The sequence below is a fragment of the Carlito syrichta genome, unplaced genomic scaffold, assembly GCF_000164805.1.
Source record: "Carlito syrichta isolate Samal-C Ts95f unplaced genomic scaffold, Tarsius_syrichta-2.0.1 Scaffold316213, whole genome shotgun sequence".
Lineage (NCBI taxonomy): Eukaryota > Metazoa > Chordata > Mammalia > Primates > Tarsiidae > Carlito > Carlito syrichta.
Genome location: NW_007260309.1, coordinates 95,107 through 119,346, shown reverse-complemented (window position 1 = coordinate 119,346; position 24,240 = coordinate 95,107). Strand labels below are relative to the sequence as shown.

The following is a 24,240-nucleotide window of genomic DNA, read 5'->3' as shown; positions in this document are numbered from 1 at the left end:
CCAGGGCAACTTGGCGAGATCTCGTCTCTACAATACATCAAAAATTAGCCAGGCGTGGTAGCACGTGCCTGTAGTTCCGGCTACTTGGAAGACTGAGAGGAAGGATCGCCGGAGCCCAGCAGGTCGACGCTGGGGTGGTCGTGAGTGTGCCACTGCACTCCAGCCTGGGTGACGAAATGAGTCTCCAACTCAAAAAAAAAAACAAAAAATAAAAAAGAGAGAGATCTTTTTTAAAAAGAGAAGAGACAGTAACACTTTGGCTTTCATTTACCAGGAAATCTCTCTGACTACAAAGAAAGAAACAGTGCTAACAATAGGACAAGGTAGGAGGAGAACAAGCAGTTGGGAGAAGAAATGCCAGTTCTCATATTAAAAAGGTTGGTTGAGTGACTTCCAGTAAAATGTCTGCCTCTAGCACTTTGCACTCTTCTAAAGCCACACATTATCCTTGTTATAATCATATTCTCTTATAGCACACACTTTTGTTGTGCAATGTCATTCTAGGTAGGGCTATCCTATCTGAATCTCTTAGCACTTTCCTGCTGAGATATTGCTGATATATATTTTTTAATTTTTAATTTTAAAGGTGTGGGGTACAATTCAGGGTTAGGTATACAAATGTTCATGACGTAGGTACCCTGGTTGATGAGGTGTGCCCCCTTCTCCCCTGGCAGTTTCCCTCAACTGCCAATCCCATCACCAGCACCCCAGCAGTTTCCCATTATTGCTGATCCCTTTCTTATAGTATTATGATAATCGTTCAAGATCTGCTTATGAATGAGGACATATGGTACTCTGTTCTTTGCTTCTGTGATAAATCACTGAGTAGGATAGACTCTAAACCCATCCAAGTTGCTGCAAAGTCCATATGGTTGTCCTTCTTTGTGGCAGCACAATATTCCATTGTATATATGTGCCACATTTTAAAAATCCAGTCCAGTTTCGATGGGCAGCACAGTCGGCTCCATGTTTTTGCTGTTGTGAATAGTGCTGCAATAAACATGCGTGTGCAGGAATTTTTTTTTTTTTTTTTTTTTGAGTTGGAGTCTCACTCCATCACCCAGACTGGAGTGTAGTGGCCATTCCCGGGCACCGCAGCCTCGACTGTGCAGGTATCTTTTTTGCAGAATGATTTGAGCTCCTCTGGTTATATTCCCGGCAGGGAGATTGCTGGGTCATATGGAAGGTCAATTTCTACTTCTTTTAGAAATCATATTGCTGATATTTTTTATGCTAGGAAATGTCCCTCTGTTTGCGTGATAACGACTGCCTTATTCTAATCCTGTTCAAAGGAAAACACATCTCAGAGCAGAGGCGATCGCAGTTGTAGCAGTTGTCTTTCAGGCAGTATTTATGATCACGGCAACTAGACTGATCATCCCTGATTCACTGAAAAAGCAACTTTTATCATTAGAAAGAATTCACATCCTTTCTTGTTGAAGTTGCGTGATTAGTTTATTTCCGGGAAACATTACGGGTCATTTGTGCTTTCTGCTTTATCACTATCATTTGTCACTTGGGATTTTTTTATTCTGCTATGAAATATGGAAAACAGTTATGGTATTTAATAGCTCTGTGGAAGGTAGGGGAAACAAACTAAGTTGAGAGTGAGAGCTTTCTTTACAATAATCAAAAGAGTGGTAGAACAGGGGAATGTTTAAAAAAAATCTCTCAGAGCCAATAGAAAGTGGAGGTCCTTTTAGTCACTGGCAGTATTAAAAGATAACATGGGGAAAGGGTTGTGAAAGATTTTACATTCTACCAACCCTATATAAGGTTAGTGTTGGAGCTAAACAAATTAGTAATCACATTAGGGTGGACAATTTAGCATGTAGATCTGTGAATATCAAATGGTAGGTCCCCCGTCCATTTTTGTTGAATGAGAGAGAAAATCCATGACTTGTGGTTCTGTTTATACTTCCAAAGTCTCATCACTTATTAACAAAAGATATTGTGGCTTATATACCCAAATGGCTGCCTGCTTTACCAAGATAGTTTATCCTTTATTCTTGCCATGCTGGATGTTTTCTCAAGCTAAAAATGTAGGCGGATCTTGTGCTTTTTTGTTTGTTTCTTTGTTTTTGCTTGCTAGTTTTTGTATTGCAGCAGGAAGCCGAAGGTGCCAGGCAAGGTAACTCCTTCTCAGCCTTTTGTCTGCAATGGCCTTGACTGAATGAGAATGACATAGAAAGTAAGGGTGATTGAAGTCAGATCTTGGAGCTTAACAGGTGAGAGCTGCAGAACCCAAGGGGAGAGGGAGATTCCTGAGACTTAAGAGGTGAGGCAGGGTTCTGTGGGGTAAGGAGGAAGCATGTGGTTCTGGGCAAAACCGCCAGTCCCAGCTGGCGTGCTCCAAGAGTACAGTCTTAGGAGCTGTGGCACAGGTGTCACCTGCCCACCCTCAGAAGACCACGTGGGCATGACTGGTGACCTTTTCAGAGACAAGGTGGCCAGAGGCCTAGAGGACACTTTTCCGACTCTTCCTACCATTGGCAGAAGCTGAGGAGGTAGAAGCTCTCCTGAGGAGAGAGGCTGAATTTTCTATCAACTGGATGGTTGTGGGGTTCAGAGCAGAAAAACATTTCAGGCTTACCACAGTGGTACCATCCATGACAATTGCTCGGTAATGACTCATCCACAGCAAAAACTGAAAAAATTTGTGCGCAGAACATAAGAACTAGCTGTGACTTCTGTGTTCATCTAACACGGGCTATTCATTGTTAGATTAGGAGTTCACGGTTTCAGATGTGATGGAACTCGTTCCTAGTCATGAGCCCAAAGCCCGCGCAGAGCTGAGGTAGCGGGTATCAGCTCTGAGTCCACTTTTCTTCCTACCTCACTATTTGTAAAATTCACACATATTTATGGCAATTAGAATACATTATCATTTCACCATGGCCATGAATAGCACTCATCAAAGTAAGATCTCATAATTTTAAAGTGAACTAAAGATTTATTGTAGAGGTGAGGTCTCACTAAGTTGCCCGGGCTGGTCTTGAACACACCCGCATGCCTGTAGTTCCAGCTACTTGAAAGGTTGAGGCAGAAGGATCACCTGAGACCAGCAGGTCGAGGCTGCAGTGCTCGTGAGCATGCCACTGCACTCCAGTGTGGGCAACAGAGTGAGAGTCCAACTCAAAAAAATAAAATAAAATAAAATGAAATAAAGCAATCAAATTGTATAACTATCCAGCTCTGATAGTGGAGGTTTACAAACAAAACAAAAAAACATGGCTATATGGGTTTTTCTGGTTATTCCCACCACACAAATTGTCAAAAAATGACCTAAAGTAGTTGATATTACAATTTCTGCGAATTAAATACTTCTCCTGAAGGCATTTAAAATATGGATAACTGTATGCATGTGTGCTGGTATACACAAACATGCAGAAATCTGTTAGCTATCAAACACTGGATAGGAATTTCTTTTTAGTTTTATGTGTGTGTGTGTGTGTGTGTGAAACCTACTGAATAGCTAAAGAAAAGGTTTACTGATAATTTCTTGGGTCTTCTTTCTTAAGAATCATCCTGGATAGCATTACTTCTAGTCTAACTTTCGCCTTTACCCGGTTTTCCCTAGTCTAAATACTTGCCCACCTTCTCGCCCTTCGATCTGTGCAAGCAAAATGCTGGTTGGAGTTTGGCTTCTTACTTCTGTCTGGACGGCTGTGTTGGCAAACACACCCGTCCTCTGCAGAAGAGCCTCTTACCAGCCGAATGAACAGCCTGCACTTCTACTCCAGGATGAGAAGTCCTCAGTAAGTAACCTGGGCGTTCATTCGTCTGTCAGCCCAGCACCCTGCTCTTGGCAGGGTCAGAGGAAGGGTGTGGGTAGGGGACGCCCACGCAGAAGAAGCCTGTCCTTCAGCTGCGGCGTGGCTGAATGCTGTCACAGGGGTCTCCGGTTTGTCCCTCTTGGTCAGCCATCTGTTCAGATGCTCCCATAGGAGTCTCTCTGCCAGCAGGGACCATGGCGAACGAGGGTGAACAGCAGCACCATCAGGATGGCAGACACCAGGCAAAAGGTCACAGCGAGGACGACCCTGAGAACTGTGGGGAAATGCGAAAAATGTCAATGTACACTGTGTGCATTAGGGAGGTAGGAGGATGGGGTGTGAGCGTTGCGTTCCGCTCTCATCGCAAATTTTAGACAGGTTTCTGAAACAGCCTTGAAACCAGCATGGTGTGGCGAAACGAACACAGGGCGAGGAGCTGGGAGGTGGCTTGGGTGTGGGTTCCAGCTTGACCTTCGAGCCCTGGACCTCAGCGCTTCTTGGTGAAGGGAGGGTCACAGCCACAAGCACTCCTGGGATCCTCTGACGCCTTTTTCTGCCGATACATGAACAATTGTGCGTGGTCTCAGAGTCAAAGGAAATTCTGAGTACACAGCTGCAATTAATTAGGTCTAAAGGAATGGACTCTTTCATTTTTAGATTTGATTATCAGATAAGTACGACTTAGAGAGAAAACTTGGAGTACGTGTTGACTGTGGCAAATGTTCTTAGCGTAGCTGGGTATGGTGGCTGGTATGTGCCTTTATTTACACACATCCCCTTCGATAGTTGACCAATCACACAGCAGTCATATGGAGTCATTTTTTAAATGAGAGGCTGATCTATGAGTTCATCTGGAAAGTTACTTTCCTGCACACACAACTTAGTTCACTGTGGCATAAACATCATACCTACCGATTGGCACCACCTCTAAGTGTGTGTCTTTTCCTTGTAAAAATATGGGGTTTCTTGTTCACTAGGCAATGGGAAAGCAAGCATCCCTCTAATCCCAGCGGCTCTTTCTACAGAACCTTAGTGCTTCCATGGAATTCCGGTGAAAATCACTGATTTGACCTAAGGTTAGCCTTGGAAGGATGAGGACATCAGAGAGAGATTAGATTATTTGGCTAAGGCCAAGCAGATGGTTGTACTGGGGATGGAATATGTGGGTTCTTAGTCTCACGATTAAAAAAACAAAACGAAACATCTATTCACTAGTGACAAACAATTTAAATCTCCAGCTCCAACACCTAAAGCTCAAGACTCATATCCAACGGTGTTCTTGACATACTGCCTTGGACGTCTGACAGGCATTTCAGTCTCAGCAAGTCCAGAACTGAACTCCCACCATCTTTCCATTCTCTTCCCCACACTAAATCTGCTCTTTCCACAGACTTCTCCCACTTTAGTTCATGGGAATCCCCTTCTTCAGTTGACTCAGGACTTGGCTCTTTTTTTTTTTTGAGTTGGAGTCTCACTCTGTCGCCCAGACTGGAGTGCAGTGGCTGCTCCCAGCCACCACAGCCTCGACTTGCTGGGCTCTGGCGATCCTTCTACCTCAGCCTTCCAAGTAGCTGGAATTACAGGAGTTTGCTACCATGCCCGGCTAATTTTTGATTTATTGTAGAGATGAGGTCTCGCCAAGTTACCCAGGCGGGTCTCGAACCCCTGGGCTCAGGCAATCCGCTCACCTCAGCCTCCCAAAGGCGTAGGATTACAGGCTGAGCCACCAAGCCCAGCTGGGACTTGACTCTTATTTCTCTCACATCCTATCCCCAATCTATCAGGACATCCTGTGGGTTCTACAAAAACCGGCAAAAATAGGATGGTGGCGACATGGTAGACCTGATAGAAAGCTATTGAAATACCTTGGGTAACTGAAGTTATGGCCCTGAGAATAAATCAGATGAGGGGATTCAAGAGATAGCCCTGCAGAAGAATCAACAGCTTTGATAACAGGCTAAATCGGCCAGTAAAGGAGAAGTTGTGGCCAAGGCAGCCTCATCGGTTCTTCTTTGGGTGACCGAGAAGATGAATTGAGATTGGGGCCACAAAAAAACAATAGAGAAGACAATACGTTTTGTTTCCAGCGTGTGCTTGTTACAGGTTATCATTCTGGCTCAAGGTGAGTGTGGAACGAGGAGCGCGAGAACACAGAAAACACTCGGGAGGGTTCTCTGTCTCTCTTCTCATGTTTACTTATTTTTCAATTATATGCTCACGGTGGCACAGTCTGTCATCCCAGCACTTTGGGAGGCCGAGGTGAGTGGACTGCCTGAGCCTGAGGGTTCAAGACCCACCTGGGCAACTTGGCGAGACCTGGTCTCTACAAGAAATCAAAAATTAGCCGGGCGTGGTGGCGCATGCCTGGAGTTCCAGCTACTTGGAAGGCTGAGGCTGAAGGATCGCCAGAGCCCAGCAGGTTGAGGCTGCGGTGGCCGGGAGCGTGCCACTGCCCTCTAGCCGGGGAGATGGAGTGAGACTCCAACTCAAAAAAAATTTTTTTTAATAAAAAAAATAAATTATATGCTTCCTTGTCTTGCAAAGGATGTTAGGAGTTTGGCAGAACAATGTTCTAGAAGCTGAGGAAAGAGCATGGTCGACTGAATCTTTTATTTTATTTTATTTTTTGAGTTGGAGTCTTACTCTGTTGCCCAGGCTGGAGTGCCATGACATGTTCACGGCTACCCTAGTGTTGACCTGCTGGGTTCAGGTGACCCTTCCACCTCAACCTTTCAAGTAGCTGGAACTACAGGCACGTGCCACCGTGCCCGGCTAAATTTTTGACTTCTTGTAGAGATGAGGTCTCGCCAAGTTGCCCACACTGATCTCGAACCCGTGGGCTCAGGCAATCCTCTCGCCTCAGCCTCCCAAAGTGCTGGGATTATAGGCAGGAGCCACAGCACCTGGCAGATCGACTGACTCTTACTGCAAAGAGGCCTAGCACAGGCAATGACTGAAAAGATGTCTTGTGTGTGTCTCCATGAGAACACACAAAAGCTGCTGACGGCAGGGTGAATCGGCGCTCCCTTCTGGAAAAGTCTTCCTGGCGACACACGCAACCCCAGCCTCTCCCTCCTGCCGTGAACCCTCCGGTCCTGCCTGCCTTGCCTCAGGCTTCCTTCCCGCGAGCCTGCTCTTCTCTTCCGCCGACCCCGGCCCCGGAGTGGCACGGCCGCCTGCCGGCTGCTCTCCCGGCCTTCAGTCTTCCTCTGGTCCTGCTCATTTCTTCCCGTGACCACAAGCACTTGCTCGACCTACATGGCGCTTAGCCCCGCCTCTGAGCTGCGGCCCTCTGCACTCGCCAGGCTCTGTCCAGGCCCTGAAAGGCCCCATGCCGTCTTTGGCCCTAGGCCCTTATACATCCTCTGCTCTGGCAGAACGTTCGCCCTGCTCCTCACCTCCATTCACCCGGTAGCTCCTCAGGTTTTGGCTAAGGCATCATGCCTTGGAGAAGCCTTCTCCGACCCTTTAGCCTTGGGCTAATTGCTCCGCCGTGTTCTATCACCACCTGTCTGTCCTTCACGATGGCACTCCTCGTGTTTAGCGTTAAGCAAGCATGTTTATCTCCTTGTCTTTGCCCGTCCTCCCATCCTGGACCCCACAAAACCACGTGGGGATGATCTTCGTGCCTGCTGCTATTTCCTTGGCAAACTCAATGCCTGCCGCTTATTGAGTATGTAGTGGGTGCTCAGTAAGTACCTATTGTTTATTAAATATGCATATACCTTGACCCTACCAGTCCTACTTTTGGAAAGTTCCCTGAGAAAATAGGTCATGAGGCAGTGTGAGATGAAAAGGGAATTTATAATGTTGGAGAGTGTTAGGTTTAAATCCCTACTTATGACATGTCATTCTCTGAGCCTCAGCTTTCTTCTCTGTAAAATGGAACTATGGATGCCTGCTTCACAGAGAAAGGAAAAGAGGCCACTGAATTAGACCTTGATGACTTTCAAAAGGGAAGTTTTTAAAAAAGAGATGAAGAAAGGGTGGACACAATTTCACAGAATAGCTAAGGAGTGAGAAGGAAGTGAAAAAATAGTGCTAGAAAATGTGAATCATTCGTTCAAGAAAATTAAAACTGAGGAGAGTGAGATGGAGCAGGCACTTGAGGGTTTTTTTGTTTTGTTTTGAGTCGGAGTCTCACTGTTGCCCAGGCTGGAGGGCAGTGGCACGCTCACGGCCACACTTGACCTGCTGGGCTCAGGTGGTCCTTCCACCTCAGCCTTCCAAGTCACTGGAGCTACAAGTACATGCTACCATGCCTGGCTTATTTTTTGACTTATCATAGAAACAAGGTCTCACTAAGTTGCCCAGGCTGGTCTCGAACCTCTAGTCAAGAAAATGAAGCTGATGAAGAAATTAATTGAGGTCCTGAGGCCGTAGGGACGGGCTCCTGTGCACAGTGTGAAAAGTCAGTCACTCAAGGAGGAATTTGCTTTCCCAAGGACAGGAGCAGAGGAAAGGTGAGGTGTTCTGAGGCGGTGAGAGAATTTTAAAGCGTTACCAATGAATTGTCTTGCTTATAAGAGAAAGAAGAGAACATGGAGTCAGAAGTTTGGGAAAAATAAATAAGGCTTTCTGTAGGGAGCAGGAAAGGTGTCCAGTCAAGGGGAGTGCATTCACCAAGCAACGTCGAGAGCCTCCGCTGAGGGTGGGAATGGAAATGTCAACAGTCATAGTTCGGGATAATGGCAGTAGGCGTGATGCTTGTTTTTCAGCTCAATCCAGCAGATCCGAACGCAAGACTCATGGGACTGACTTGATCGAGGGTGGGATACTGGTGTGGAGGACAGGGAGTGGGACAGGTTAGCCTCATGACTGTCAGAGCTGTCTATGTTGAGCCCAGAAGTGGAGTGAGGCGTATATTTGTGCAGAGCAAGTTCCCGAGGTCTTTAGCCAATGATGAGCTCTGTGCTGGGAAACGGAAGATAAGGGTCACAAGGATGAGGGAAAAGGTGTCGTCATCAGATGGCCTCGCCGCTGAGGGAGGAAGAATGCTGGATGGACATCACTGAACAGGGGCTCTTAACAGCAACGGAGGAGCCAGGGCATGCCAAGCTACTGTGCTGGAAACAGAGGTCAAATGGCAGACCTGTTGGCACGTGTGTATGGATACACGACCAGCGATGGAGTCCTTACGGCGCCATCCCATTTAAGGCTTGTCCATAGGCTCCCTCTCCTATTCATCGACTGAACTCCAGGCTTCTGGCACCGGAGTCCAGCCATGAGGAAGGCGGGCTAGGCATGGAGGGCTGAACGTTTATTCAACGAGCCAGTGTTGAGTGGGCTCTGTGCATCAGGTACTGGCTGGAGATTCGAAACAGAAAAAATGTATGGCTCTTGCCTTTAAGAAACTCGTGGTTGACCCTTTGGCATGTGCATATGTACTGCAGATTCTCAGTTTCACCAAGATAAAGAGGGAAAACTAGAGTGTCCCCCCCAGTTAGTCTCCTTCCTTTGGAATCAGGGGAGTTGGACATGGCTCAGTAGCACATCAGGGACGAGAAAACACCAGAGAAGAAAGTCTGACTGTGTTGGTGAGGTTTGAGAATTGGAGTATTATTATTATTATTATTATTTTGAGTTGGAGTCTCACTCTGTCACCCAGACTGGAGTGCAGTGGCCGCTCCCAGCCACAGCAGCCTCGACCCGCTGGGCTCCGGCGATCCTTCCGCCTCAGCCATCCGAGTAGCTGGAACTACAGGCACGCGCTACCATGCCCGGCTCATTTTTTTGATTTATTGTAGAGATGAGGTCTCACCAAGTTGCCCAGGCAGGTCTCGAACCTGTGAACTCAGGCAATCCACTCACCTCAGCCTCCCAAGGTGCGGGATTACAGGCTGAGCCACTGAGCCCAGCTGAAGAAGTATTATTTATAAAATTATTTTCAAGTAACATAGCATGGAACTTAGACTTACGAATTTGGCAGCAAAGACTCTGGCTACTTTACGTGATGAGATCTGCTTAAGAGAGCCTGTTAGCACCAGTGGAAAACACTGCTGTACTCATGGGGAGGGGCAGAATTTCTGGGTGGAAATGCCCCAAGGAGTAGGATTGCCGGTGTCTTGTGTAGATGGGTCATGCCCGTAGTTAATGATTCTGCCCTGCTTCCTATTTGGCGTTCTCAGAACACCGCAGGTGTCTTATATTCGCTTTTTACAAATTAATTACAGACCAGGCGTGGTGCCTCAGCCTGTCATTCTAGCACTTTGGGAGGCTGAGGTGAGAGGACTGCCTGAGCCCGGGGATTCAAGACCTGCCCGGGCAACTTGGTGAGACCTTGTTTCTACAATAAATGACAAAAAATTAGCCGGGCGTGTATGCATCTGTAGTTCTAGCTACCTGGAAGGCTCAGGGGGAAGGATCGCCTGAGCCCGGCAGGTTGAGGCTGTGGTGGCCGTGAGCAGCGTGCCACTGCACTCTAGCCTGGGTGACAGTGTGAGACTCTGACTCAAAATAATAAAAATAAAAAATAAATTAATTGATGACAAAAGTTTAGCAGTTAGAGCTACTTGCCAGATTTATCCGTGCACTCTGTGCTACTATTCTGTGGCCCTTCTAGGGAGTCCCTTCCACCCAGAGGGCCTCCCATACTTCGGTCTACTTTGCAGCATCTCTGCTAAGGTAAGCGGTCACCCAGCCCAACGGCCACTTCCTGGGTCAGGAATTTCCCAAGACTGAACAACAGCCTGTCTTCCTGAAAGTTTTACCTGCTGCCCTAGCATCATTCCTTAAGATCATGTTGAACAAATCCAATCCTTTTCTCTGAAAGAGGCTCAAATACTGAACTCACTTGGTTAGAGGCCACCACATGTCACAGACTCTTCACACACCTTCTGTGCGCTGAAACCCGTGGCATGCTGGTAAGATTGGCGGCATTGGGTTTCCGGGGTGAAAATGCTCCCACCACAGTCAACGCCAAGTTGCCCAAGTGAAGTTGCTGAGCCCGGAGCTGAGCTCTGTCCAAGCTGCCTAGGGCACATCAACCCCTGTGTGCTCTTCTCCTCGACATATTTTGCTGCTTAATCGTATTTCACTCTACTTGGATATTAAGTTGTTGGTGTTGGTGTTTTGAAGGAAAACATTCTACAGACATTCCACAGGCAGATTTGAAAAGAAGGGGAGCGAGATGACGGGGAGTGAAGGAGAGGCTGGGACAGGCGCGACTCCTGGGTTACTGAGTATTACTGCTAATCAAGAGAGAAGAGTGGGTTCGGGGAGGAAGGTTACTCATGTACACGTCAATCACATTTGGTGCAAACACTCACCGAGCACCAATCCATGCCTAGCACAGGCACTTCTAGGTACTGAGGACAGACAGAGTGAAAAAAATCGTTGCTCTAGTGGAGCTGATATTTCATATTTTTAGAAATGGCCCCTTAAATGAAACCAGTGGGGACCTCTTTGGACTCTGAATCTTCTGTCTAGTAACCCCCCTCTCCTTCCCAGCTCCAAACCACTAGGACATTGGGTAAATGTCTTTCTAGTACCGTGTCCAATACTATTAGAAACCTATATCCAGATTGATTCCACATGGTGCCGTTGCTGCTTCCTGCAGAAAGCCTTCCCTGATCGTCCTTACTTCCTCCTTCCAAATCCAGGTAACGCTTGTTCCCACAACAGCCTGTGTAGCCATAAGGCATACCCTTGTTATTCTGGTAATGTAGTGTGTATCTCTGTACCTCCCTGGTATGTTGTGCACTTCCTGAGGGCTGTCTTTCAGCAAGTTCCATCTTATATAGGTGAGGTGGAGCTGTTCACAGCTTCACCTTTATCTGAAGTAGGAAAGTCCAAACTCGATTTTCAGTGCAAAATGTTCATGTAAGCCAGTCAAATCCTTTTACTTTACACTAATATTTCCTCTCCTGTGGCTTTAAAATAAAAACTTCAAGCAAAAAGAAGCCCCTGAAATCTGCCTGAAGGACTTTTATTCTAATCATATACACACACATTTTTCCAAGTTCATTATAAAAGTAATGTTTTTGAATTTCCTAATAATGACTTTATTCACTGTTTTACATTTGGCTTGCCGCTAGAAGAAAGTTACAAGCAGAAACAATGGCAGAGAGGACAAGTGTTTACTTGGGAAAGCAATGACACAAAGAAGCATATCAATCGGTGTCTGTGTCAGTCATTCTGGAACCAACCAGGAGAGGGGATGGCTCGCTCTAGATTCTGGCATCCGGTGGAAACCGCCTCTAGGTACCATCTTGTCTTTATCCGTATGTTACTACAGCTTGGTGTTCTCTATCATGTGACAAAGTTACAGGACTCTAAAGATTGTCATTTGAACTTGATTTCTTCTTGCACAGTGGGCAGTTTCAGCAGCACCTGAGAGTTTGCTTGGGATTTTTGAAGTTACCAGGACCAAAGCCCAACACATTCCCTTTGTCCTCTGAACAGACGTCACAACCCCACTCTCATCATTCCAATACGTTTGAATTCGGAGGCACTTAGAACACATTACACTTCCAGTTTTGTTCCAGCTTGACGTGTGTCATGACACCTCCTCGCCTGGGTCAACTGTAGACTCACAATCCCAGCCATGGGCGCGACAAGGGGAGCACCGTCACACAGCGCTCTTGGCTCAGCTGTGTGGTGCTGAGCATCTTGCTCTCATCAGTGGCTTATTTGCGTCTATTCCAAGAGCTGCCATATGGATTGCATACATCAAGTTTTTCTGGAAAGTTTTATTTCTGTTTCTTTAAGAGGAACCTGAGTGTTCCATGGCTAAAGGACACAAAGAGGCTTTTATTTCTTGGTGCCCGGCGTGTTTTAACATAATTATAAAAACAGGTAGTAGCATGTTTCCTGTGGAGAAAACATCTTCATTTGGCTCCACTGCATCTCATTTCTTTGCCTCTCCTTGGGAGAAGGCTGGAACTAACAGGTAGTTGGTCCATTGTCCAGTGGCCTACGATTAACACCTTTCCTTTCCTGCCTAGATTATAGGTTTTGTTTGAGATCTGTTCCACATCTGATATTTAATGAACAGCTTCATCTAATCCTGCTCAGGCAAAATCTGACAGTCCCTAAAAACAGAAGGCCCGGTGTGACCATTATATGGCTCATGCCAGCCCCGTGAACTCTGACCCAAGTTTTATTCCTGATTAATTTTGATACTGATGTATTTTACACATACAGAGAGAGAGAGAGAGAGAGAGAGAGAGAGAGAGAGAGAGAGAGAGAGAGAGAGAGAGAGAGACAGAGAGAGAGAGTTAAGCTTTATGGCAAGTTGGGGCAGGACCAGGTGGAGAGGTAGAAGCGGCCTAAAGCTAGGGATCCCTGAACCATGCAATTATCACCCAAAACCCTTCTTCCTCAAAGCTGGTGCTAACGGCCAAAGTACATCATCAAAGCAGCATCTGATCTTTCTGCAAGCTGTGAACACTAGTCTGTAATGTCCACGGTACCTTGGTGGTTGCTTGTGGTCGTACACTCCGCGGACCAGTCTTGAGGGATCACAGGGGCAACCAGCGCAGCAAACTTCTCCAGAGGACAGCTGGCAGCGCAGCCAGGTAGCGTGAGGGGATGTGGCTCGCGACCAGTCTCATTCCGATAGTACATCTCCACGAAGTACTCCCTGGTGGAGGAAGGCGGAGGAGAGTGTGGCGTGAGTTTTGTGTGGTTGAACAGTCACCGAACTTCTTCCCACCTGGGCTGTGACATGTCGGCTGAGGGACTAGTGGGAAAGCGTATGGCAGTGTGGAGATTTGGGCCAACTCAGGTGTGAGAATGAGGAGATTGGGCAGGTAGGATGGATTTGGAGGGCAGAAATGGGATGGCTTGGCCAGGCCTGGTGGCTCAAGCCTGTCATCTCAGCACTTTCGGAGGCGGGGGCGAGAGGATTGCCTGAGCCAAGGGGTTTGAGACCAGCCTGGGCAAACTGGCGAGACCTCATCTCTGTAATACATCAAAAAATTAGCCGGGTGTGATGGCACATGCCTATAATTCCAGCTACTTGAAAGGCTGAGGTGGAAGGATCACCTGAGCCCAGCAGGTCGAGGCTGCGGTGGCCATGAGTGTGCCACGGCACTCCAGCCTGGGCGACAGAGTGAGACTCCACCTCAAAAAGAAAGAAATGGGAGGGCTGGTTTGTCAGATGAACAGGTTGTAGGAGGTGGGTACTAGGATGCTCGATCAGAGAAGGAGGTAGAAGTGATGGTTGTGGGAGCTGGGTGAGACCTCAACGAGCCTTTGAATAAAAAGTGGGGGCAGGGGGTGTTGGGTTTTCCTTCTCCTAGTCTCTTCTTTTCATGAAGTTTGCTCCTTCTTTCTCTTCTCCTGACTATTTCTTTCATTCTTGCCTCTGAATGTGTCTCCCCTCTCCTTAACCGGGCCACAAACATGGAACTGAACAACATATAACAAATGTGCTTAAAGATATGACAGGACTTCAAAAAACTATCCCTCAGAAAGAGGAGGTGGGTATGTATTCAAATCCTTATGTCGTGTCATGTTAAGGACATGTTAACGTGTCATGTTAAAAAACAAAGTACTGTTTGGGGAAGGTCCAATGACCTAAACCAACCTCAGTAAAACTAGTACGAGTTGCTAATGGAAGTCGTTTGCCAGCTAAGGAGGGGGGAGTGAAATTCAAGTAGGATTTACTGATCCTTCTTGAGGTCATAACTTCATAACTGCAACTTTTGGATGTTGTGATAAGTAAGCCTTTTAAAACACCACTTAAAAAAACCATATGAACATACTAATTGCAAATAGTTACTTATAAGATATATTTTTTAAAATGTCCCTAACATTATTTGAATGAGCACTTGTATCTTGGAGTAACTTTTCCGGTGACAGCCTCTTTTATGTCAAGGTAATATGACCTTGATGACCAATCTTCTCTCAAAATCCACGATTCTCTTTTGACAGAATAGAGTTGGGGCTCAGACGTGACGACATTTCCCAGACTCCTTGCACCTAGGTAGGACCAAGTCTCGCATTTTAGCTGGTAGAATGTGAGCAGAAATGACGTGGCACGTGCCCCTTTGGGGCTGAAGTGATTGATAAACAGGCTGTCTTCTCTGCCCTTTCGTTCCTTTCTACAAGCTGCCTAGGTGAGCACGGTGCCCTTGAAACGGCAGGTCCAGAGCAGGCAGCCCTGGATGTCTGAATCACCCTGTGGGACTCAGGGTGTCACTTCCTACTGACCAGGAACATTTGCACTGGATAGTGAGATGAGTGAGAAATTAATCTCTCTTGGGTTGAGCCTTTGAGAATTTGGGGCTCACATGTACAGAAGCCCGAATGACCCTGTATTAGTCCCTTATTATATTTGGAAAACAGTCTTAGGGGACTCACAATTGGCTCTAGTGGTGAAGACACAAGCTAAAGATACAAACAAAAATTTAGGGATAAAACTTTTATAAAATGGAAAAAGCAATATTTTGAGCTTAATATATTATTTTATATAGTCTATGGTTTTACATGTATGCACCTAACTAAAATTTAAGTATCTATTTGGCTGCCTTATCTACAACTTGAACAGCTTACATATTTAAGATGACTGAAAGTCGGTAACATTCTCCCTTGCAATCCCTCTCCTTATCTTCTCATAGGGAGAATGTAGGATCACCTAATAAGCAGGTGTATGTCGTATTCGTTCACTTGACGCCTCATTGCTCCTAACTTAAAAGCAGTCAAGTTTAACCCTTCATATGTCCCTAGAGTGCCAATTTAAAAAATCTTATTATACAAACTTCACCTGTTCCTGGACCTTGCTTAATTTTTTTCTGTATCTCAATGTCTCTCAGTTTGAAAGTATACTCCAAACGTGATTCATAACGTGGGTTTACTAAAGGAAGAGGAGAAAGCAACTCCATGGGAAAAAATGCTACTGTGCCCTAATGAAGCAAGCTTGGACCACCGGGGTGCAGAGGCCAGAGAGGAGGGACATCCAAGTCAAGTAAGTAGCGTCTCTTGTCTTATCCCTAAAGAGCTGGTGCCTGCTACTGGAGCTGATCCTGGAATTGTGACTGGACCGTGCCCAGAGCAGACCTTCAAAGGGGCAGGCTTGTGCAAGGCTTGTTCTAAGAGAGGATTTTATGTGTTCAGTCCACTCTCATTTTCTGGGGGTTTTGTTTTTGTTGTTGTTTTTTAGCTGGTCTCCATTTTGTAGGTCTTGTCTCTCCACTCCGACTCTAGATATTTGAGAGCAAGCTTAGCCAAGACCACATTTTAGTCCCACTTTATTGCACCTGACACTCTGAGGGTCGATAAAGGATACATCAACCCATCCCTAACTGTGCAGAACTCACTTCTTTGCAAGCGGTGAACATACTGGTTGAGAATGTTGAGTTCTCTGTGCTGTTACTTTCCCGTTCAGCAAATTCAGAGGGGCCAGAAACCTACATCTAGAACTAGAAAATGTATAAGATGAAATGCAGGTTGTCTAAAAATTACTTGCAATTGCAAGATGGCAACAGCAGGTCACTAGGCAGGTCACGGGCTCTTCTGAGCACAGGGCGCTGTGTAACTGCGCAGCGAGTCTGGTGTGCAGCTGCTGTGAATGCCTCAAGGGAAGGGCAAAATAGCTCTCCCCAGCCAGCTCTGACATAAAACTCTGGGGTCCTGCCTTAACTTGGTTCCCTCTTTGCTCTCATTCCACCAATATTATCCATGAAGACTGATGAATTGCCCCAACACCTCTCCTTTCTCCTCACAGTGAGAATGCCATCGTCACGGCAGAACTGAATGTTTGGGAGGAACTTGGCTACGGTAATCGACTCTTTACTCTTTCTGGTTTTCCTCGAACACTCCTGGTTTTAACAATGAAACTTACAAGTTTGGAAACCCCCTCAATTCTGGGTAAACAGGGCATTTGGCCACTCTACCTGTGATCCTTCCAGTGGGTTCAAATGAAGCCACAGTCAGCAAGGGAAGCCACACCAGGTCACAAGGAGGTAAACATAGTCAGAGGTTATATTTTAAGAATTTTGGCAGGTAGAGATGAGTCACCAGGAGCTGAATAGATAGGTTGAATTCTTTAATTGAATAGCCATCCAGAAATTTAGTTTTTCTCTTGGTGAATTCTGCCAGCCCATGTTTTCCAGAGAATGATGTAATGCCTGCATACTTCTTAGAATACCTGAATTTTTAAAAGAATGTAGTCTCTGCCACCTAGGGTAATGCTCTCAAGTTTTTCTTCTACTGTGTATGTACATCATTTTCCAATAAAAGTTTTCATGAAAACAGAAAGAAGAGCCATGACTAGCTGAGACATATAGTAGTTGTTAGCTTGATGCCTCTTTGTGCCTAATTAAAAAGCAATCAAGTTTAACCTTTGCTATCTCCCTAGAGTGCCAATTTAAAAAATCCTAGTAAAGCAACACACTTGACCTGTTCATGGACTTTGGTTAATTTTTTCCCCTGTAGCTCAGCGTCTCAGTCGAAAATATACCCCATACAAGATTCATAACATGGGCGTGTTAAAGGGGGGAGAGAAAGCAACGCCATGTTCCCCCCGTTCTTGCCTCTGAACATAAAGCTGACCAAAGGCAGCCAGCCAGACGCGACGGCCCGTAAGCCCACAACAGCGAAAGGGAGTCCAGCGATGACCCTTACCCCTTCTCGAGGTACAGCTCCATCAGGTGGCAAGAGGCGTAGGGAGGAAGAAGCCCATTGTAGACGTCCAGGGCCATCTGCAGGCCGCTCACCGTCGTGTCATGCTGTGGGGTTGAAACACACCAGGCTCTCGCCTCTGCAGGGAGGAAGCGCCAGCGAGCGCCAGGCCGGCTCGGAGCCAGCCAAGTTGACTCTCAAGGAGAGGGGACTGACTGTGGCTAGCCTCGGCTGTGTGCCAGGCAGTGGGTTTTACGTACACATCATCATTTCCTTTTAAAAGACGAAGAACCTGAGACCCAGAGAAATTAAGTAACTTATGTGACAACGTCACTGACCCCAAGCAGAAGAAAGACAGTTCGAATCAGTCCAAGTCCTGTGCCTTTTCCCAGTGGAGCTTTTTCATTGGTTTTCACTAAATTTAAAAATATTCGGAACACATTAATGCTACATTATATTTTTCTACAGATGAGCATCATCTGTGATTTAGTTGTGAACGAGTATGTTTACAGAGAATAAAATGTAAGGAAGTAGAGGGTGCAGCTTAAAAACAAAGTTAAACGCTTACCCCAGAGTGGCTGGAACAGGGGAGTGGTTTTCAGTCTCCGTTGTGCCACTGATTACCTGTCTAACCTTAGACAATCCTCAACTGCCACATCTACAAAATGGAGTGAACAGCCCCGCGACAGGCACGCTCAGCTTTCCCGTAGCCCAGCTCGTTTTTCCTCTCCAGTCGTTGTCCTGGTTTCAGCCTCACCCCCATTTCTCGAGACTGTTACAAGAGCTTCCTCCACGACGTCCTGTTTCCAGTGTCCAGCCATTCTCCCAAAGGGTTAATCTCCAAAATGCGGCTCTCCGGCTATCACTGCTGTCCTGCCTCCCCCCACCCATCCCCTGGCTCCCCTGCATCAACCAAAAGGTGGGACAAGGTGGCCTACCGGCCGCCACCCAGCTCGCGCTTCGGGACTGCAAAGGGACTGTCGGATACAGCATTCAGTGATGATGGAGATGATCCACATCTGTGCTGCCCGCCTCAGTAGCCACGGACCACGTGTGGCGGTTGAGTGCTGGAAGTGCGGCTGGTGCAGCTGAGGGACTTGGGTTTCCGCTCTGTTTGGTCATGGTTAACTTGAGTGAAAACAGCTGCCTGCGGCAGGTGGCAGGCGCCAGGCACCAGGCGGGGCAGCACAGCTCACATCTGCTCATTTGGCACCAGTTTCTCCACATGCCGTTCCTGGCCTTCTCCCTCTGTCTGAAGGATTCCCTCCATGCTCCCCACACACCAGGGAGGAGCCCTTCCAACGCTTCCATCCCGCCGCGCCGGCTGTCCGCCTTGTCCAGAAAGGCTGCTTTCTCGTCTCACCCTCCTGGAATAGACGAGCTGGCCGGCTTTTCTGAGGCACCAAGGCACTCGCTTGTAGGACAGCTCCACACGGCTCCGTGTGGTGTTGACCCGTCTGACCTCTTGTCGGCATGACTTAGGATTGAACGATGCGTCTGATTCTAAGCGTTTTGTGCAGGCGCCCGCCATCTACTGAGCGGCAGGGAAATGAAAAAGCAGCCCCGGGCTCCCAGAGACCACGCCCCAAGCCAATGGATGTTACAGGAAGACGCAGGTACTTACCGCAGAATACACGACGAGTTTTCTGTAGCCCGGTGTCTGAGCTGCGCTCTTCATGTGGTCGAGGATCTCACGGACCAGGACACCTTAAAGGAGACAGAGCGACAGCGGAGCTGAGCCAAACACAAGTTTGCATTTGGCCCGGGAGCTCTTGGCCGGTTCACAGTTGGAGACGCTCCTGCCATGACTGGGTAAGAGAGGCAAAGCCCTAACTTCAGCTGAGCTCTGCAGCGTGAGCATGATAGCAGCCAGGGATGGCGTGTAAGCACACGTTCTCGACGGACTCCTAGGTCTCATCCCTCTCTGACAGGTGAGAAATCTGAAGCCCAGAGACACGACGTGAGGACAGGGCAGGGAGCACTGGGTGGGCACCGGGTTTGTTAAAGCTCGGGTTCGGTGACCGCAGGCTCGGAAGGAGCTTCAGGTGGCTTTTCCAGGCCTCGCAAGACAGCTGCTGGCCCAGGCTCATCCCCAGAGCAGGCCTGACACGGCAGCAAGGCAGGAGGTGCCCCTTGCCTCCACTCTCCGGCAGTCAGGCTTGCAGGAGGCCGCGGGAGGAAGCCACCCGCTGGGTGTTTGCACACATCACGGCCCGCTTTCGGCAGAACTTTCTCCAGGTCACCCCGGGTGTCACAACTGGGGGCAGCCAGCACCTTGGGCTTTCATCTAAGGTTCTGTCCACCTTCAGGGGAGAAAACATTGTGCCCTTCACAGTGGGAAACCTGAAGGCTGCTGCTCCCGAGGGGGCGGAAGGCAGGGGCAGGGCTTGGTATTTCCACTGTCTGCAGATCCTGGAGGCTGTGGGGGGCCTCCCGGGCTGATTCTGTCTTGAGGACATGTTGCCTCAGGGACTTCCGCCTTCGGCGCCTTGTGTCTCTGTGGGTTGGTTTCGTCACTCTGTATGCGTGCTCCAGGCTTGGGAAGCGCTGGTGGCGTGTGTGTGTGTGTGTGTGTGTGTGTGTGTGTGGTGACGAGCAGGCACCGAAGCTAACAGACTGATGACAACCCCAGACTCTGTCGTCCACTCAGCAAACCTACACTGAGCAGCTACGAGGGACCAGCCTTTCTGCTAGGTGAATCGGACACAGTCCTTGCCCTCAACAAGCTCATAAAAATAACAAGAGATGGGTCAGTACATCAAGAGGCCTATTAATTTTTTTTTTTTGAGTTGGAGTCTCACTCCATCGCCCAGGCTGGAGCGCAGTGGCCATTCCCGGGCACTGCAGCCTCGACCTGCTGGGCTCCGGCGATCCTTCCACCTCAGCCTTCCAGGTAGCTGGAACTACAGGTGTGCGCTACCACGCCCGGCTAATTTTTTGATTTACTGTAGAGATGAGGTCTCACCAAGTTGCCCAGGCGGGTCTCGAACCCGCTGGCTCAGGCAATCCACTCACCTCAGCCTCCCAAAGGCATGGGATTACCGGCTGAGCCACCGAGCCCGCTAAGAGGTCTATTAATTAAGGAGGCGTGCAATCTGGTCTTTCTGTGGATGCTGAAATTTCCTTGAGTGTGAAAGGAGGAAGTTTGGTGGTGCACCTCTCACAGGTCTAAATCCTTCCATCTCAGAAAGGGTTGCCCTCTGGAATGCTTTAGGGGTCTCAGCTTGGTCGTCACGACATGTCGGCGCTCAATTCTGTGGCCAAGTGTCTGGGAGTCACGGCAGCCACCTGCAACCAGCTACCGCCCTTCGCTCACAGCTGCCTTTTGGACAGGCTGCGGCCTCAGTAGTGGAAAGATCCATCTTAGTTCTGGATGATTAGCTAGGGGTAACTACCACAATTATCCCCAGGTTCCGGCACAGTATAGCAAGGCTCTGTTTACTAAGTTCCTTGGTGCATCTCTTCTTAAACTGGACAAAATGCCATTGATCCGAAGATGTAAACTTCACTCCCTTTGCTCCTGGGCTACAGCAGAGGTTGGCAAACTTTTTCTGCCAAAGGCCAGACAATAAAAGTTTTAGGCTCTGCGGGCCATAAGACCTTCTGCGACCACTCAGCTCTGCAGTGTGAGCATGAAAGCAGCCAGGGGTGGCGCGTAAACGAATGAGTGTGGCTATGGTCTGATACAACCTTATTCACAAAGCCAGGTAATGGGCTGGATCTGGCCCACAGATAGAAGTTTGCCAACCCCTGGCCTGGAGCAAGAAAGGGTCTCTGATATAACCAGCCATATGTCCCTAAATTGGCCTTGCGGACTGTGTGTGTGTGTGTGTGTGTGTGTGTGTGTGTGTGTGTGTGTGTGTGTGTCTATCTTACTGAGAAGTGTGTGTGTGTGTGTGTGTGTGTGTGTGTGTGTGTGTGTCTAACTGAGAAGTGTGTGTGTGTGTGTGTGTGTGTGTGTGTGTGTGTGTGTGTGTGTCTATCTTACTGAGAAGTTCACCCCTGAAACTAAATGATGAAATAAAAGCCCTGGCAAAGGTCAGAAGATGCTGCTCGTGTTCCTGGTGTTCCTGCATTACTCTGTGTCACCCAGACAACACTGGCCTTATGTTCAGGATTGTGTCACTCTGCCTCATTAGTCAACGACCATGTAGTTGATGAACCTCTCTTGCCTAGCCAGAGCTACATAATAGTATGAATCACACAGGAAAAAACTCCTAATGTAACAGTGGCTCTGGACTTCTTCCAGAATGTAGGACAGGTGGGTTTGCATGAGTGCCAACTTTTAGAACCCAAAACCCATTTTTTTTTTTTTTTTTTGAATTGGAGCTTCACTGTCATCCTGGCTGGAGTGCAATGGCATGCTCATGGCCATCGCAGCCTCGACCTGCTGGGCTCCGTGATCCGCCTCAGCCTTCCGATCAGGTGTGCACCACCATGCCTGGCTAATTTTTAAATTTGTTGTAGAGACAAGGTCTCACCAAGTTGCCCAAACTGTTCTTGAACCCCTGGATTCAGGCAATCCTTTCACCTCCGCCTCCCAAAGTGCTGGGATGACAGGCATGAGCCATCACGCCCAGCTTAGGGAAGGACCCTTATAAAGACAGAATCCCCTCATTAGCTGGGAAAACTGGAATCCAGAGAGGGGAAGTGGCTGCTCCCAAACGCAATCTTCTAATAGCCAAGGGGAAAAGAGGAAGAAACATGAGCAAGCTCCCAGGAAGCTGTCTTATTCTTGTAAACATGCCCTTGCATCTGTTAGTAGGTGACTGTCAGTTCCCATCTGGTGTCAAGCATGTTGGGCTTTATTAAAATGCAGGTTCTGCTGTAGCCAGTCTGGGTGGGGCCCGAGACTCTGCGGGTGACGCCAACGTTGCTGGACAAGGAACTGCACTTCGAGTAGTGTGGGGCTAGAGCACCAAATTGACCATGACTAGGTCAGGGGAAATAAACCCAGACTCCCTCCTCCACGATGTGGGGCTTGAGACTCTGGCAGCCACATTGCTAGCACGTGGTGGGCCAGAAGTGTGGCCTGGTGCCCGTGAGGCCAACGAGGCTCCCTCGGGATCTTTTGTGGTGGAGCACAGAAGATTGTGGTGTTGAGTGAGTCTGGGTTCGGGCCCTGCACACACTCTGTATCCTGCCTGGCAGTGTTCCCAGCATGCCAGGTTCCATCCAAGACTCCCCTCCGGATGCTCTCCCTTGCTCGAGAACTGGGTCTTGTGTCTCTGCCCTGAACGTGGGGTAAGGGCCTGCACGTTTCTCCAAGTCTGCCTCTGGGCCACGCAGTCAGGACTTCTGTAGCAGCAGGCCAGCAACATCTTCACGTCGTGCGTGGCCACTGTGCCAGGTTTACAGCCCTGACCACCTTTCTTCCTCTTACGTGGAATGGCTCCTGGCCATCCTGGCTTTGTACCTCATCCTCCTGCTACAACCTGCCTCGCTCTTTATCCCTGACATGCATCGCGGCTCCTCTTGCCGGAATCGATTCCTGTCCTGGTCGGAGACTTGAATTCCTTCTTTGGTTATGCCCCCCATGTGACCCTCCCCCGAGCCTGGTGGGATTCTTGTGGATTGTCCTGATCCTGTGGGGAGGAGGGTCTGCGCAATAACTACCTTATTCACAAAGCCAGGTAGTGGGCTGAATCTGGCCCACAGGTAGAAGTTGCCAACCCCTGGCCTGGAGCAAGAAAGGATTTCTGATATGTCCAGCTGTATGTCCCTAAATTGGCCTTGCAGACTTTGTGTGTGTGTGTGTGTGTGTGTGTGTGTGTCTATCTTACTGAGAAGTTCACCCCTGAAACCAAATGATGAAATAAAGGCCCTGGCAAAGGTCAGAAGATGCTGCTCGTGTTCCTGGTGTTCCACAAGGCCAATTTAGGGACATAGGGCTGGTCATATCAGAGACCCTTATCAGTGCAGGGCCTGAACCCAGACTTACTCAACACGACAATCTTCTGGTTTTCATCTTGCAACGTCTAGAACATACGTGTCAGTCGGACTTGGGATGGTCTCTTGGCTTGGACCTTCTTCATGAAGTCAGCCTGACATCATAGGCCCTTGCTTGCCCTTCCTTCCAGTTTCGACACCAACATGAACCACATCTGAGTCTAGCACTCCATCTGGGGTCTGGACCTGCCCACTCAGCCTCTCTTGCAGGGCCAGAATCTACCCGTCCTGCCTGGTCCGGGCTTTTTCCTTCCAGAATCTGTCCATCTTGTCTGGTCCTGGCTTTTTCCTTCCACCACTTATCCTGATTCAAGGATCTGGCACCCTCTTGCTTGGGTCTACCTTTTTGTTTTTTGTTATTGTTGTTGTTTTGTTTTGTTTTTTTGTTTTGAGTTGGAGTCTCATTCTGTCACCCAGACTGGAGTGCAGTGGCCGCTTCTGGCCACCACAGCCTCGACCTGCTGGGCTCCAGCGATCCTTCCGCCTCAGCCTTCCGAGTAGCCGGAATTACAGGCACATGCTACCACGCCCGGCTGATTTTTTGATTTATTGTAGAGAGAGGTCTCACTATCCAGGCGGGTCTCGAACCTGCGGGCTCAGGCAATCCACTCACCTCAGCCTCCCAAAGGCGCGGGATTACAGGCTGAGCCACCGAGCCCGGCTGGGTCTACTTTTTTTACAGAAGGGTATCTTATGCTACTAAGGGTCCATTCTAACCAAGAAGACACGTCACTGATAAATACATCTCAATACCATCCAACACCAATGAAACATTGAAGCTGTGTCATAAACTTGTCAATTGCAATACATGTTAATTCACAGTGAATGATAAGCCTGAAAAATACGGTTTTTCTTTTTTCTTTTTTGTTTTTTTTTTTTGAGTTGGAGTCTCACTCTGTCACCAAGACTGGAGTGCAGTGGCCGCTCCCGGCCACCGCCGCCTCGACCT

The 24,240-nt window shown here is 48.2% G+C and overlaps 1 protein-coding gene across 2 annotated transcripts in view; it reads right to left on the bottom strand.

Moving 5' to 3' along the window:
- Positions 1 to 3,931: 3,931 nt before the first annotated feature.
- Positions 3,932 to 24,240, bottom strand: part of ACPP (acid phosphatase, prostate) — a 51,542-nt gene continuing 31,233 nt past the window's right edge. The window contains exons 8-11 of one of the 2 annotated variants that reach the window (XM_008073925.1): positions 18,967 to 19,049; positions 17,346 to 17,449; positions 13,190 to 13,359; positions 3,932 to 4,050 (exon numbers count right to left, since the gene is read on the bottom strand). In XM_008073925.1, the coding sequence (XP_008072116.1) occupies positions 3,932 to 4,050; positions 13,190 to 13,359; positions 17,346 to 17,449; positions 18,967 to 19,049 (476 nt within the window). Of the gene's footprint in view, positions 4,051 to 13,157; positions 13,360 to 17,345; positions 17,450 to 18,966; positions 19,050 to 24,240 lie in introns of those variants that run through there. The other variant, XM_008073926.1, reaches the window with a different exon arrangement.